The sequence below is a fragment of the Oncorhynchus nerka genome, linkage group LG13 (assembly GCF_034236695.1).
Source record: "Oncorhynchus nerka isolate Pitt River linkage group LG13, Oner_Uvic_2.0, whole genome shotgun sequence".
Taxonomy (NCBI): domain Eukaryota; kingdom Metazoa; phylum Chordata; class Actinopteri; order Salmoniformes; family Salmonidae; genus Oncorhynchus; species Oncorhynchus nerka.
The window spans coordinates 31,161,444-31,175,153 of record NC_088408.1 but is presented as its reverse complement, the minus strand read 5'-3'; the positions used below and the strand labels follow the sequence as shown (position 1 = coordinate 31,175,153).

At 40.8% G+C, this 13,710-nt stretch overlaps 1 protein-coding gene across 1 annotated transcript in view; it reads right to left on the bottom strand.

Annotated features, from left to right (window-relative positions):
* Positions 1-732: 732 nt before the first annotated feature.
* The window catches only part of LOC115140406 (opsin-5-like), a 34,729-nt gene continuing 21,751 nt past the window's right edge, over positions 733-13,710 (bottom strand). The window contains exons 2-6 of the mRNA XM_029678749.2: positions 10,585-10,704; positions 9,060-9,230; positions 6,802-7,136; positions 5,853-6,097; positions 733-5,376 (exon numbers count right to left, since the gene is read on the bottom strand). Coding sequence (XP_029534609.1) covers positions 5,310-5,376; positions 5,853-6,097; positions 6,802-7,136; positions 9,060-9,230; positions 10,585-10,704 — 938 coding nt within the window. The 3' untranslated portion in view covers positions 733-5,309. The remainder of the gene's footprint in view (positions 5,377-5,852; positions 6,098-6,801; positions 7,137-9,059; positions 9,231-10,584; positions 10,705-13,710) is intronic.

The window sequence follows — 13,710 nt, the reverse complement described above, 5'->3', positions numbered from 1 at the left end:
AAAGGTGTTTCAACAAAGTACTGAGTAAAGGGTCTGAACACTTAAGTAAATGTGATATTTCAGTTATTTTTTAAATACTTTTGCAAAAATGTCTAAAAACCTGTTTTTGCTTTGTCATTATGGGTTATTGTGTGGAGATTGATGAGGGGGAAAAAACGATTGAATCCATTTTAAAATTAGGCTGTAACGTAACAAAATGTGAAAAAAGGCAAGGGGTCTGAATACTTACCAAATGCACTGTAAGCATGCAGTTAAAATTGAGGAAAATCTGCAATCTTGGTTCTGGATATCCATTTCTACAGCAAGATCTTGAGCCTTTGCCAAATTAAATAAAAATGGTTTGCTGTTAAGTGCCATTGTCAGCAACTAAATACAGCAATATAATGCTTAGGCCATGCTTGCTCAAAGGCATGGAAATGTTCAGTTAAAATTCTGCAGAAAATATTAAAATATATATTTGCTTCACATGAATATTATATAGATATCTAACATAATCTAATCTATCTATAACATTTTAGGATCAATTTATTGTAGGGTATTGTGCATGTAAGTCATGATGATTGAATCAGACTTTCGAGTAGAAGTGTTATGTGACTCTAAATGAAGTGTGTATCAACATGGGAGTCAGACTATTTGTGTATCATTCTATTCTCTCCTCATGAGGGTGTTGGATGCCTCATGAGGATGCCCTGTCAAACATAAATAAAACATCTATATCATCTAAATATATGTGCATAACTGCACCTTTTATTGCACTTATCATTATTCAACACAACAGATTTGCAATGGCTATGGAATGCTGTACTTTTTCTTTACAAAATAAAGGGACAAAGACGAATTCCTCAAAGAATGTGGAATGAAGTATAAGGTGTGACAATGTGGTACTTGAAAGCAAACTACAGGTAGTATAAATTAATACAGTTACTGTATGCTTTTAGGAAATACATATGATAATAAGCAATGTGACATAATCCTCCTGGACCACAGTACTTGCTTATTCAGATGATGTTCTTCATGTTAAAACATTAAAACAAAACACTTTCAGTGATTTAGTTTGGAAAATGCAATGAATGACAGATGTAGGATCTTAATTTGATCACACTGCTGCAGGAAATTAAAAAAGGCATCTGAAGTATGTAATTTCCACTTTGAAATTTCAGACTTGATGTCCCCCCAAATTAAAAAATATATATATAATCCACAAAATAATTAAAATGTTCTCCTGTTGAATAATTACTTTCCTGCTGCGGCAAACTGTCTCAAATTAAGATCCCACACCTGTAGAGCCGCCTTCTTTTCTGAGACACAATCAAACCCTGTTGAAGTACACTAGTGCATCATCCTTAAACCCCTTTAAGAAACCCAACAGAGGCAGATAACGTGGTGAGATTAATACTGTGATGTGGAGACATACAGACAGCCCACCAAGGAAAAAGATTACACCTCGTCTTAACCTATACCTGAGATCAAATAAAGACACCATATTAGCTATCTCCTTCCTCATTCATAATTTTGTACATAAGCAAGATGTGATGACAGGTAAGCATTACAGTTGACTACTACCTATTTGACATCAATATTAACCTCTTAGTTGACATACATTTTGTACAGATGCAAATCTAAAAAATGGAGAACAAAATGCATACCATTATAGAACATTTGATATGAATAAGCTCTCCTAACACGGTCATTCACAACTTTACACAATAAAATAATAAACCAATCAAATCAAATGATTAGCAAGGCAATGAAAAGGTACATACTGAAAAATCATACAAACAACAAAAACACAGATCCAGTAAGACACTGAGAAAGGAGATATTGCTTAAGTGATAATGCCCTTGAAGCCGGTGTTTGGAGAATATATTGGCACGGGTGTTGTAAATTGATGGCCGGCAAACCGTGTGTTACGATCAACTAGGAGTGGTGGGTGGAATCAGGCGCAGAGAGCAGGGTTCAGTCTTTTTTTCAAATTTATTCCCCAGCGCAACAAAACATTCACGCCAACACACAGGGCGTATATAAATTGCCAGTCCAAACAACAGGACAAAATAGTCCGGAGAATAAATACACGAATAACTCACACCATCAAACACAGAGTAACAAAAACAAGCCCGCACAAATACCCAGCGGGCCTAGTGCCCTTAAATACCCTACAAACAAACCCTAATACAAAACAGGTGTACCCAATTACCCAAAACAAACGGAAAGGGAATCGATGGCAGCTAATAGGCCGGCGACGACGACCGCCGAGCACCGCCCGAACAGGAAGAGGCACCATCTTTGGCGAGGTTCGTGACACCGTGCCAATATATCCTCCAATCACTGGCTTCAAGGGCATTATCACTTTTATACAACGGGTAACCAACATATTCAAATAATGATTGACATATTTTCATTAAAAACATTATTTTGATGAATTTATTCATACTATTTCATCCTTCCACAAGATATAGTGCCGACACAAATCTAGAGTTGTTACCCAAGCCATCTGGTCATTCATGCTATCGGTTCAGTTGACAGAGACGCGACCTATTCGTTCAGTCTTTTTGTTCTGTATCTATGGAACAGTCGTTTTTTCTAAATGTTCCATTGCCATACTGGCTGGCAACGTACTCATCCCTTGCTTTCTAGATATCCAACTATGGCTAACTTACAGTCACGTCAAACAGTGCAGCTAGAATAACAACAGTAGCTGCATTTGCCTTTTTTAAATGTTTTCTAGAGACATTTAATCGGATACATCCATAACAATGAGCTAATGAGGCGCGATTTCGCCTGGCATAGAAAATGTGCTCTCTCATCAGGAAACTGTTGTTCAGAGGAGCGAGCCAACAACACAGCTAGCAGAATCACTTCAAACTGCAGCTAGAAAGACTGCAAATGTTTCGTTTGACCTGTTTTCTATTGATAGTTCTTTGTATATATCCATAAAAATGATGCCGATTCATGATTACGATTGGCTGAGAAAAGTTGCCTGCCTGTCTCGTCCCAACTCCCAACATGTGCTGGAGATCGAATTTGAATATTGAAGCAATGTTGCAAATGTTGGAGAGACAAACAGCAGGTTTATACAAATCTCTGCTGTTGAAAACTAAATGTTAGTCTAAAAGAAATAGGAGATAATGTCTAGATGCTTTTTATAGTGGAGATCAAGTTTATAATTTGCCTGGCTGGGCTGATGAGACAGTGGTTTGCACCGTCAGATGGAACAGAGTAAATAGGCATTTTAACGTCATAGATTTAGCCGGTGGTAACTTGTGGAATAGACGCAAACTGGAATGCGGTTTTCCAATCAGCATTCAGGATTAGACTCACCTGTTGTATGATTTTGAATAAATCCTGTCAAATAAAGATTGTTGATTGTTCTTGCCAATGTTAGGACCTTAGGCTGAGTGCAGGTGTGTTGATCCTTTCTATTGTTCTAAGGAGGTCAGCGAGACTAGGGCCTCTTTTGTTTTTTCAGTGTGTTGAATGCAGACACCCTCAGTTAGAGTAAAGATGAAAGATTTCAAAGACAATAATAGACCATATGACAGTTGTAATAACCAATAGGATAATTATTTGCACTGAATGTTTATGTATTTCTAAAGATTGTTTTCTTGCATATAACTCAAAGCCTGGACTCCATACACAAGCACACACAGTATAAATACTTTAAAAAAAAAAACATGTTACTGACTTTGAAAACAGACTTTGATCTTAATAGCACCTCAACTTACTTTAATTAAGTGAATTACTTTAATTAATTTAGTAATTGAGAGGTATAAAAGCAAAAAACACATTTATGGTTGTCTTATTCCTTCTGATCATGTGGATATTTATTAAATTGTGTTTTGTCAAATCAACATAAACTGAGTGTACACGGCATTAAGAACACCTGCTCTTTCCATGACAAAGACTGACCAGGTGAATCCAGGTGAAAGCTATGATCCCTTATAGCTGTCAACTGTTAAACCCACTTCAATCCCTGTAGATGAAGGTTAAAGAAGGATTTCTAAGCCTTAAGACATGGATTGTGTATGTGTGCCATTTAGAGGGTGAAATTGCAAGACAAAATATTGAAGTGCCTTTGAACAGGGTATGGTAGTAGGTTCCAGGCGCACTGGTTTGTGTCAAGAATTGCATCGCTGCTTGATTTTTCACGCTCAACATTTTACGGTGCGTATCAAAAATGGTCCTCCACCCAAAGGACATCCAGCCAATTTGACACAACTTTGGGAAGCAATGGAGTCAACGTGGGCCAGCATTCCTGTCGAACGCTTTTGACACCTTGTCGAAGCCATGCCCCGACAAATTGAGGCTGTTCTGAGGGTAAAAGGAAGGGTGCAAATCAATATTAGGAAGGTGTTCTTAATGTCTTGTATATGAGACGTAAAGGCTAACATCTGCGCATACAGAATGGATAACGATGACAGGAGCATAGTGCTGTACCACATAGCCACTACTCTTAACAGACGTTGTTGTGCTGTGACTTGATATTTGGTCCAATTAACGTGCGCTGGTGGCTACCTCACAGTGGAGCGTGCAGTTTTTGCATGAGCTAAAATAGCATTTTGTTTTGTGATGTCAATGACGTCTCTAAACATGTATCCAGTGACACTAAGAATCATATGATGACTTTGACCGTTGATGAAAAGTGCTGCTAAGGTCAAACCTGCCCGAAGCAGTGATTAACGCTTAACTCCAACATCAACACCACAGTCTCTCCAGCACTCTGTACAGATACGGTATCTTAATTTGATCACTTTGCTCCACAGAACATTTTTAAGAGTCCTAGTCGTAGCATAATGTCCCTGAAAACCTGCAGTTTCTCTTTCTATCACTAGATCTCACACCTAAACTGTAGCCTACTGTAGCCTATCAGAACTATTTTCCTGTTAGAAATTATCACTTTTTTTGAGAATAATCAAATAATCCTCCTCCTGCTGCAGGATTATTTTACTCCTGCAACAAAACTGGTCAAAATAAGATCCAACATCTGTATATCATACCTCGTTCTTAACAACACTTTAGATCTTTCAGGAGCACATAAAGGTTAAAGTTTAAATATGCATGTCACAGGTGTCACAATACACAATCTGTACAAAGTGTAAAAATACATCTTGACAACAGCCTTGAGCTGTAAACACAGAGGGACGTGAGGTAGGAGAGTACAGAGAGCTGTTTGAAGCAGGAACATAGATACAGCAAGGCTGGGTAGCGTACAGTAGGTTTGGGTGATGAGCGGTGGTCAATATCTTTGCAGATGATAGCAGGGTTGTGATTGGACAGGTGTCAAATCACACGAGATTACCACTGTTTTTCTCTCACATTTCAATGTGAGCCTCATTACTGGACGGACTGACTTTAAGCGAGCCAGAAATTGTGTAAAACCTGTGGAAGATACAATGGGAGAAAAGTTTCATAAGTTAGAAATGTTGCATTGAAAACTATGCCGTTTTTAAGGTATAGCGGTGATATGACCTACATGCAGAAAGTAAACAGCATCGTGGGTCAATTTCCACAACAACTAAGAGCATTAAAGCATGAGGCTCAACTTCTCAGCTGTTTTGGTGCCCTGACTACCACGCTGTGAACAGCGTGAGGCGAATCCGTGCACATGAGCAGATATTCTTGCATCTTGCTCATCTTGGTATCTGCGATGCTGCTCGTGGCAACGTCATTTAGCTGAGTCTACCTTCAACTCTAGATCTAGCAAGCTGTTTGGGAAAACGTTGAAATATGATTGTTTTAACTCTTGCAAGCCATTAAACAAGGTAAATGTTAAACTAGGTTGGTACAGTTGTAACTGTCAATCCAGGGGAATAGAAAGTAGAAGAGAAAGCCATGAAATGAATACTACTCCATACCTTGACTTTTTTAAATGTGTGCGCTTCTTCAGAACTTGAAAACAGGAGGATTTAGCGCAGGAGTGTTTCAGGTCGATGACCTGGTAGATGATGGGGTTGTACATGGCAGAGGACTTAGCAAGCAGAGTGGGGATCACAGAGACCGAGATAGGCACTGAGTCGGGCTCGCCAAACGCAGACACCACTGAGACCACTGCATAAGGGATCCACGCTATCAAGAAACCAGCGCAGATCAGCATCGCCACCTGGAGGACACAAGTAGAACCACATCACTGGTCAGTCTCACAATAGTTAAAGTATCTCTGAGGTGAGGTTCCGTGCACACACGCCCACACACACACAAGAGCTCTGTGACTCGATCCCGACGGGCCCTGACATTATACATCGGGTTAGGGCCGGGTAGGGCCTGTTTATTCCTCAATAACTAGGGTACAGGCAGGGCTTGGGTATCCATAAATTGATCACTAACATTTTGAAGCTGAGCAGTACAGTCATATCTAACTAAGATCATAACATTGTGTCAGAAGTTATTTTTCAAATATAAGACAGGAGATATTATTTCACAGAAAATATTAATGTTCCTTGAGTTTTGTCAGAGTTTAGAGTGACAAAGTTGCTAACAGCAAACTGCTCTCTCATGTCTCATAATTGAGCAGAAGAGCCCAAGAGGAGCCGTTGCTATGGATACTCACAGACTCAGATTCGTCATGAGCAGAGAGCATTCAGAGTGAGCAGCGCTCAGGAAGCGAGTGACAGACAGAGAGGAGCAGCTAATTGATTTACTAACGGAGGATGTTATTTCTGATTTTGGGTTTCGGGCAGGGCCTTAAATTTGGCAGAAGCAATCGGGCCTGGGTAGGGAGGAGCCTGAACGTTGCAGGCATAGTTAGGGCTCGGGCTTAAAATTCATGTCTGTTCAGGGCTCTGACACACACACACACACACACACCTTGGTCAGTTTCATCTCCAGATTATGGCTGTTCTTGTTCCTGGTGTCAAAGTGGGAGATTTCCTTGGCTGAGGACTTGACCTTGAAGATGATCATGACGTAGGAGAAAACGATGATGCCGGTGGGGAAGATAAGACAGAAGAAGAGGATTGCAATGACGAAGCTCTGGCCCGCCACGGAAGCCTGGGCCAGCCACCAGTCCAGAGTGCAGGAAGTGCCAAAGGGCTCGGGAGCATAGTTGCCCCAGCCCACCAGGGGCATGGTGGCCCAGAAGCCTGCATACAGCCACACAAACACCATACTCAGGAAAGCATGTTGCCTCTTTAGCCACGTTCCTGTGGGTACAATTATGGGCAGAATGATTGATAATGAATTGGTTCATCATAATAATAAAGTGTCCAGATATCACAGATCATAATTTCAATTAACTTATTAATGAAAAAGTGCTAATTATTCATTCTTATAAAGGTCTTGTGTTACTGTAAACAGGGGTGTCAAACATACGCCCCGGGTCCAATCCGGCTCCCGGGTGGTTTAAGTAAAACAAATACAACTTGTAAAGTTTTTTTATACTTCAAAATTACTAAATCAAAACTGTGTAGAAATGATAAGGGACCTACAGTACATTCATAACGTTTCTTGACTGTGTCTAGCTCGCTAATAATCACTGAATTGAAAGCTAGACAGTCAGGAAGTATCTACACATTTTTTTAAACAATTAGATGATAAACTGTACCACCCAAACAGATCCACAGATGACAAAATCTCTATTGCACTCCACACTGCCCTTTCCCACTATGTGAGAACGCTGTTAATTGACTACATCTCAGTGTTCAACGCCATAGTGCCCTCCAAGCTAACAGTAAGCTAAGGACCCTGGGACTGAACACCTCCCTCTGCAACTGGATCCTGGACTTTCTGACGGGACGGCCCCAGGTGGTGAGGGTAGGCAACAACACATTCGCAACGCTGACCCTTAACATGGGAGCCCTTCAGAGTTGCATGCTTTGACGCCTTCCTGTATTCCCTGTTAACTCGCTACTGCGTTGTAGAGCACAACTCCAACACCATCACTAAGACAGCCTATAAGTAGGAGGTCAGAGACCTGGCAGTGTGGTGCCAGGACAACAACCTCTCCCTCAATGTGAGCAAGACAAAGGAGCTGATTGTGGACTACAGGAAACGGAGAGCTGAGCATGCACCCATTCACATCGACAAGGCTGTAGTGGAGCGGGTCGAGAGCTTTTAAGTCACGAGATCCTGAGGCCCATTGTCGTGCCATTCATCCGCCATCACGTCATGTTTCAGCATGATAATGCTCAGACCCATGTCGCAAGGATCTGCACTCGATTCATGGAAGCTGAAAATGTCCCAGATCTTCCATGGCCTGCATACACACCAGACATGTCCACCACTGAGCCTGTTTGGGATGCTCTGGATCGACATGCACAACACCGTGTTCCAGTTTCCGCCAATGACCAGCAACTTCGCACAGCCATTGAAGAGGAGTGGGACAACATTCCACAGGCCACAATCAACTCTATGCAATGAAGATGTGTCTCGCTGCATGAGGCAAATGGTCACACCAGATACTGACTGGTTTTCTGATCCAAGCCCCTAGCTTTTTTTTAAAGGTATCTGTGACCAACAGATGTATATCTGTATTCTCAGTCATGTGAAATCCATAGATTAGGGCCTAATGAATTTAGTTCAATTGACTGATTTCCTTATATGAACTGTAACTCAATTGTTGCATGTGGCATGTTTATTTTTGTTCAGTGTAGTTAGGTAAAGAGTTAACGAATAGCTGTCCAGACTATCGACATTGACCACACACATTTTTTTACCCATCACATACGCTGCTGCTACTGTTTAAGATCTGTCACTTTATTCCTAGTTTTTTTGTACATATCTACCTCAATCACCCCATACCCCTGCACTTCGACTCGGTACTGGTACCCTGTGTACATAGCCATGTTATCATTACTCATTGTGTACTTATTATTACTTATTTTATTATATGTTTTACTTTTCTATCATTTCTATATTTTCTTTCTCTCTGCATTATTGGGAAGGACCCGTAAGTAAGCATTTCACTGTTAGTCATTTATTTGTTAGAGGATATTCTTTGCTAATTCTTTGCTCGGCAAGGAAATGTAAGTGATCTTCAGTGCAGCCCTACGGACACCGCGGGGCAACATTTAGTTTGACACCCCTGCTGTAAACCAAACACAAACTGAGAACATAGCCCACTGTACCGTATCTGAGGTGGCAGATCTTGAGGTATCTGTCTAGGCTGACTACGGTCATGGTGATGAGGCTGCCGACACCGAAGAAGAAGCCAGCCCAGCCATAGAAACGACAGCCCTCCCAGCCAAACAGCCAGCGGTGGGAGAAACTGGACGCCACAAAGAACGGCTTCCCTGTGACTTCAAGACCAAACACACACAGTTGTTAACCACCTCAAATGATCCGTGTGTGCTGTAAAGACATGAGAATATATAGTATACATGTACAGTAACATAGTAATGGAGGCCTTAAAATGCATGAGAATTCCAATGAAAAACCATCCTCTTCATCTACTTCACATAACAGAAGTGCTGTTTCTTCAAAACTCACAATGATAACAGATGCAGTAAAGTTACAATCCTGAGGCATAGCATGGGACAGAAGAGGTGATCATAAATGGTGTTTATATCGTGTGAGGAGAAAGTGGCATCCTCACCGGTCTGACGCCACAGAGGTTCAGAGAGCACAGTTATGACCCTGTTTCTATATACATGTTGATGTACACACACTGCACTCTCCACGAACCCTCGTAGTTCATAGAAGACTCTTTCTCTCACTTTATGACTCCTACAGTATTACGGTAAAATGACTACGAAATATTATGGCCCTCTTTTCATTTGGACCTCCAACATCTGAGTGACATTCCCAAGATGCAGGCAAAGCTGGCAGACACAAATAGATCATGCTTGTTGTCTGCTGTAGACGTTGGCTCAAGTCCTAGAGAGCAATGCAGGCGTCTCATACAGAGAGACATAGTTGGCCCAGAGACCAAGAAATAAACAGATAAACAAGTGAGCATCTCGTGGTTGTATGAGACACAGAGAGAGCTGGCCAGAGATTGTTCTGAGACTGAGACATACTGTTGTGAATTCTGCTTCTGGCTGGGTCACAGGGACTCTTTGAGAAAGTAGGATATTCTCAGATAAAGGGGATTTTTAAAACAACATTTCTTAACTGAGATGACTGCTTACAGTGGAACTAAACCTCTTGTACATCAAAGGCCTGGTCTATCGATATATTGTGATCAACATGCCAGGTAGAGTCATATTAGAGGTGAGTTCTTTTTACGTGATGGTGTTCCTCTAATATCCAAACGATGGCGATAAAGGACTAATTCCAGATTAAGCCACAATTTAGCATATTTCAGGGTGAGTTACCAAACATGCCTAAAAGTTATGACTTTAAAGCATCTCAGTGATTCTCTCTCTCTCTCTCTCTCTCTCTCGCTCTCTCTCTCTCTCTCTCTCCCTCACTCTCTCGCTTTCTTGTCATTATATTCCACCACTTCATCTTCTTCCAACCATGACAACCATTCCCATGTGTCAGGATGTACAGTACATGAGTAAATGTTAATGCAGCGCTACCATTGTTCATATACATGCTGTTCTGAATTGAAATACACAGACGACACAGGACTAATCCACCATACACTGTTCTGTACAGAAACACGCTGTACATGGACATACTGTATGAAGAGACTGCGGAATGGTTTACCTGATATGCAAAAGTCAAATATGGCTAAGTTGACTGTCATGAGCTCAGGCGGCCTTAGCTTTGTCTTGCGTTTGATGGTCATGTATATAACATAGCCATTTCCTATGGCTGACATGATCCCTGCAGAGAAAACAGAGGACAAGAGGAAGACATGACAAGGTGTAAAATGCAACATGACAGGGTGTACCTACAGGTTAGTCAATTTACATACTTAGGCCTGTGGCATAATTGGTTTAATTATAATGCTATAATATAATATTATTTTAAAGGGGCAATCTGCAGTTGCTACGTCCATTTTTTGACTTATAAATGAATGATATGTAAATATTGAATTTTGAAGAATATAACTTATAAATGCCTCATGATCTTAGTTTAACTGTCGTACCCCCATTAGAACCCAAAATATAAGCTATTTTATTTTACTCGCTAATATCCAATCTCTGGATAATAAAATTGATGAGCTCAAGGCGAGAGTTGCTTTTCAGAGAGACATCAGGGATTGTAACATACTCTGCTTCACGGAAACATGGCTCTCTCGAGATATACTGTCTGACTCTGTAAAGCCAGTTGGGATCTCTGTACATCGCGCTGACAGGAACAAACATCTCTCCGGGAAGTAGAAGGGCAGAGGTATATGTTTTATGATTAACGTCTTATGGTGTAACTATGATAGCATACAGGAACTCAAGTCCTTCTGTTCACCTAACCTAGAATATCTCACAATCAAATGGCGACCGTACTATCTCCCAAGATCATTTTTGTCAATAATAGCCACAACAGTCTACCCCCCCCCCCTCCCCCAAGTGGATACCACGGAGGTCCACAAAGAACTTCACTGGACTTTATGCAAACTGAAAACCACATATCCTGAGGCTGCATTTATTGTAGCTGGGGATTTGAACAAAGCAAGGAAGAGGTTCCCGAAATTCAATCAACATATTAATTGTTGTACTCGCGCTGCTAAAACCCTCAACCATTGCTATACTACCTTCCAGAATGCATATAAGGCCCTCCATTCGGCAAATCGGACCACAATGCCATCTTGCTCCTCCCCTCCTATAGGCAGAAACTCAAACAGGAAGCACCCGTGGTGAGGTCTATTCAACGCTGGTCTGACCAATCAGAATTCACGCATCAAGATTGTTTTGATCACGCGGACTGGGATATGTTCAGGGAAGCTTAAGAAAATAATTTCGACACATATACCGATATGGTGAATGAGTTTGTCAGGAAGTTCAACAGCATAGTGCCCTCAAAGCTCATCACTAAGCTAAGGACCCTGGGACTAAACACCTCCCTCTGCAACTGGATCCTGGACTTACTGACTGGCCGCCCCCAGGTGGTAAGGGTAGGTAACTACACATTCTTGGTCCCCTTCTGTACTCCCTGTTCACTCATGACTGCATGGCCAAGCATGACTCCAACACCATCATTAAGTTTGCTGATGACACAACAGTCGTAGGCCTATTCACCGACAACGATGAGATATATTACCTCAATTACCTTGACTAACTGGTGCCCCCACACATTGACTCTGTACCGGTACCTTCTGTAAAAAGCCTTGCTATTGTTATTTTACTGCTGCTCTTTAATTATTTGTTACATTTATTTTTTACTTTACACATATTTTTCTTAAAACAGCAGTGTTGGTTAAGGGCTTGTAAGTAAACATTTCACTTTAAGCTCTACACCTCTTGTGTTCGGCGCATGTGACAAATAAAAATTGATTTGATTTGATATGCTTGCTTGGCAGAGTGTCACTCTTCCATAGAAACACTGTGCATGTATTGACTGCAATGACTGCCAATTTAATTAATCTGGTTTTGCTACCAATATTAACTGGTAGACAGTCATCTCCAAGAAGAATAAGGGAAGGATCTAGTGGTACAGTCATATTAGTGACCTGTGATAAGATCTGAATAATTCTTCCCAATAATTTCCTAGTTCAGGGCAGGACAAAAACATATGCAAAAGTGTGCCCACCCCCATTTTACAAGGCCCATACACATTCACAATGGTAATGGTCTCAGTATTAATAAAACGCTGAATGATCACAAACCTACCTCCTTTGTCTTTAATCTTAGATTGAAGCTGAAAGAGGCATTGCTTATTAATGAGAATGGCCAACCCTCTTGCCCGAGACGTGAAAGATGAATAGTACACTTGACCCACCCACTCTCTTTTCAGTTTATCATGCTCAGTCAGTCAGAAGAAGAGCTATATCAACCTTATGTTGCTTTAGATAATTCAGAATGCGTTTGTGCTTGACTGGGCATTTAGTACCCCTAATGTTAGTTATCATAAATGTATACATATTAGGTGTCGACATCTTTAAAGAAAATAAGAAATAGGGAAAGAGATGCAAATAAAATTGTGTTGAGCATGTACAAATTGTACAAAATGAAAGTATAATATAGTCAACATCTCGTGGGCTAATACCCTGACCCTACCACAAACCCACCCATCCCCCTCCCCAACTGAGGGAGTTAAAAACACATACCCCTAGACACTAGTCTTTAAGCTAGATGTATCTGCTATGCATAGCATCGCCCGAATTAGGTAAATTCTAAATTATATGTACAAGTTAGCACATAAAAGTGCATTGACTGTTCACTGTAATATGAAAATGTTGTCAGTCGAGTCACAAAATACAATTTCAATCAAAGCAGAAAACGTCATCAACAATAATGACGGGATTATTTAGCCCCACGTGACCATGTCAACAACAACAAAAACACGGAAGAAACCCCAGACGATTCATTCATGGTCATTAGCAACACCTACCCGCACACCCAAATGTCAACATTCCCCAAGGCACCCTGAAATCTGTGCCGCAAGGTGACAAAAGTGTTGACCACAAACGCACCCAAGCACCACAGGAAGAAAGTTATCAAGCTATGATGAATAAATGAAAACCTTCACTAGATGAGAACTATCATCCTTCAAATATGAAATAGAGATAATTAGTTAAACAAATCACCATCATTCTGAGTCCACATTTTGGCAAGAACAGCTCAAATAAGCAAAGAGAAACGACAGTCCATCATTACTTTAAGACATGAAGGTCAATCAATGTGGAAAATTTCAAGAACTTTGAAAGTTTCTTCAAGTGCAGTTGCAAAAACT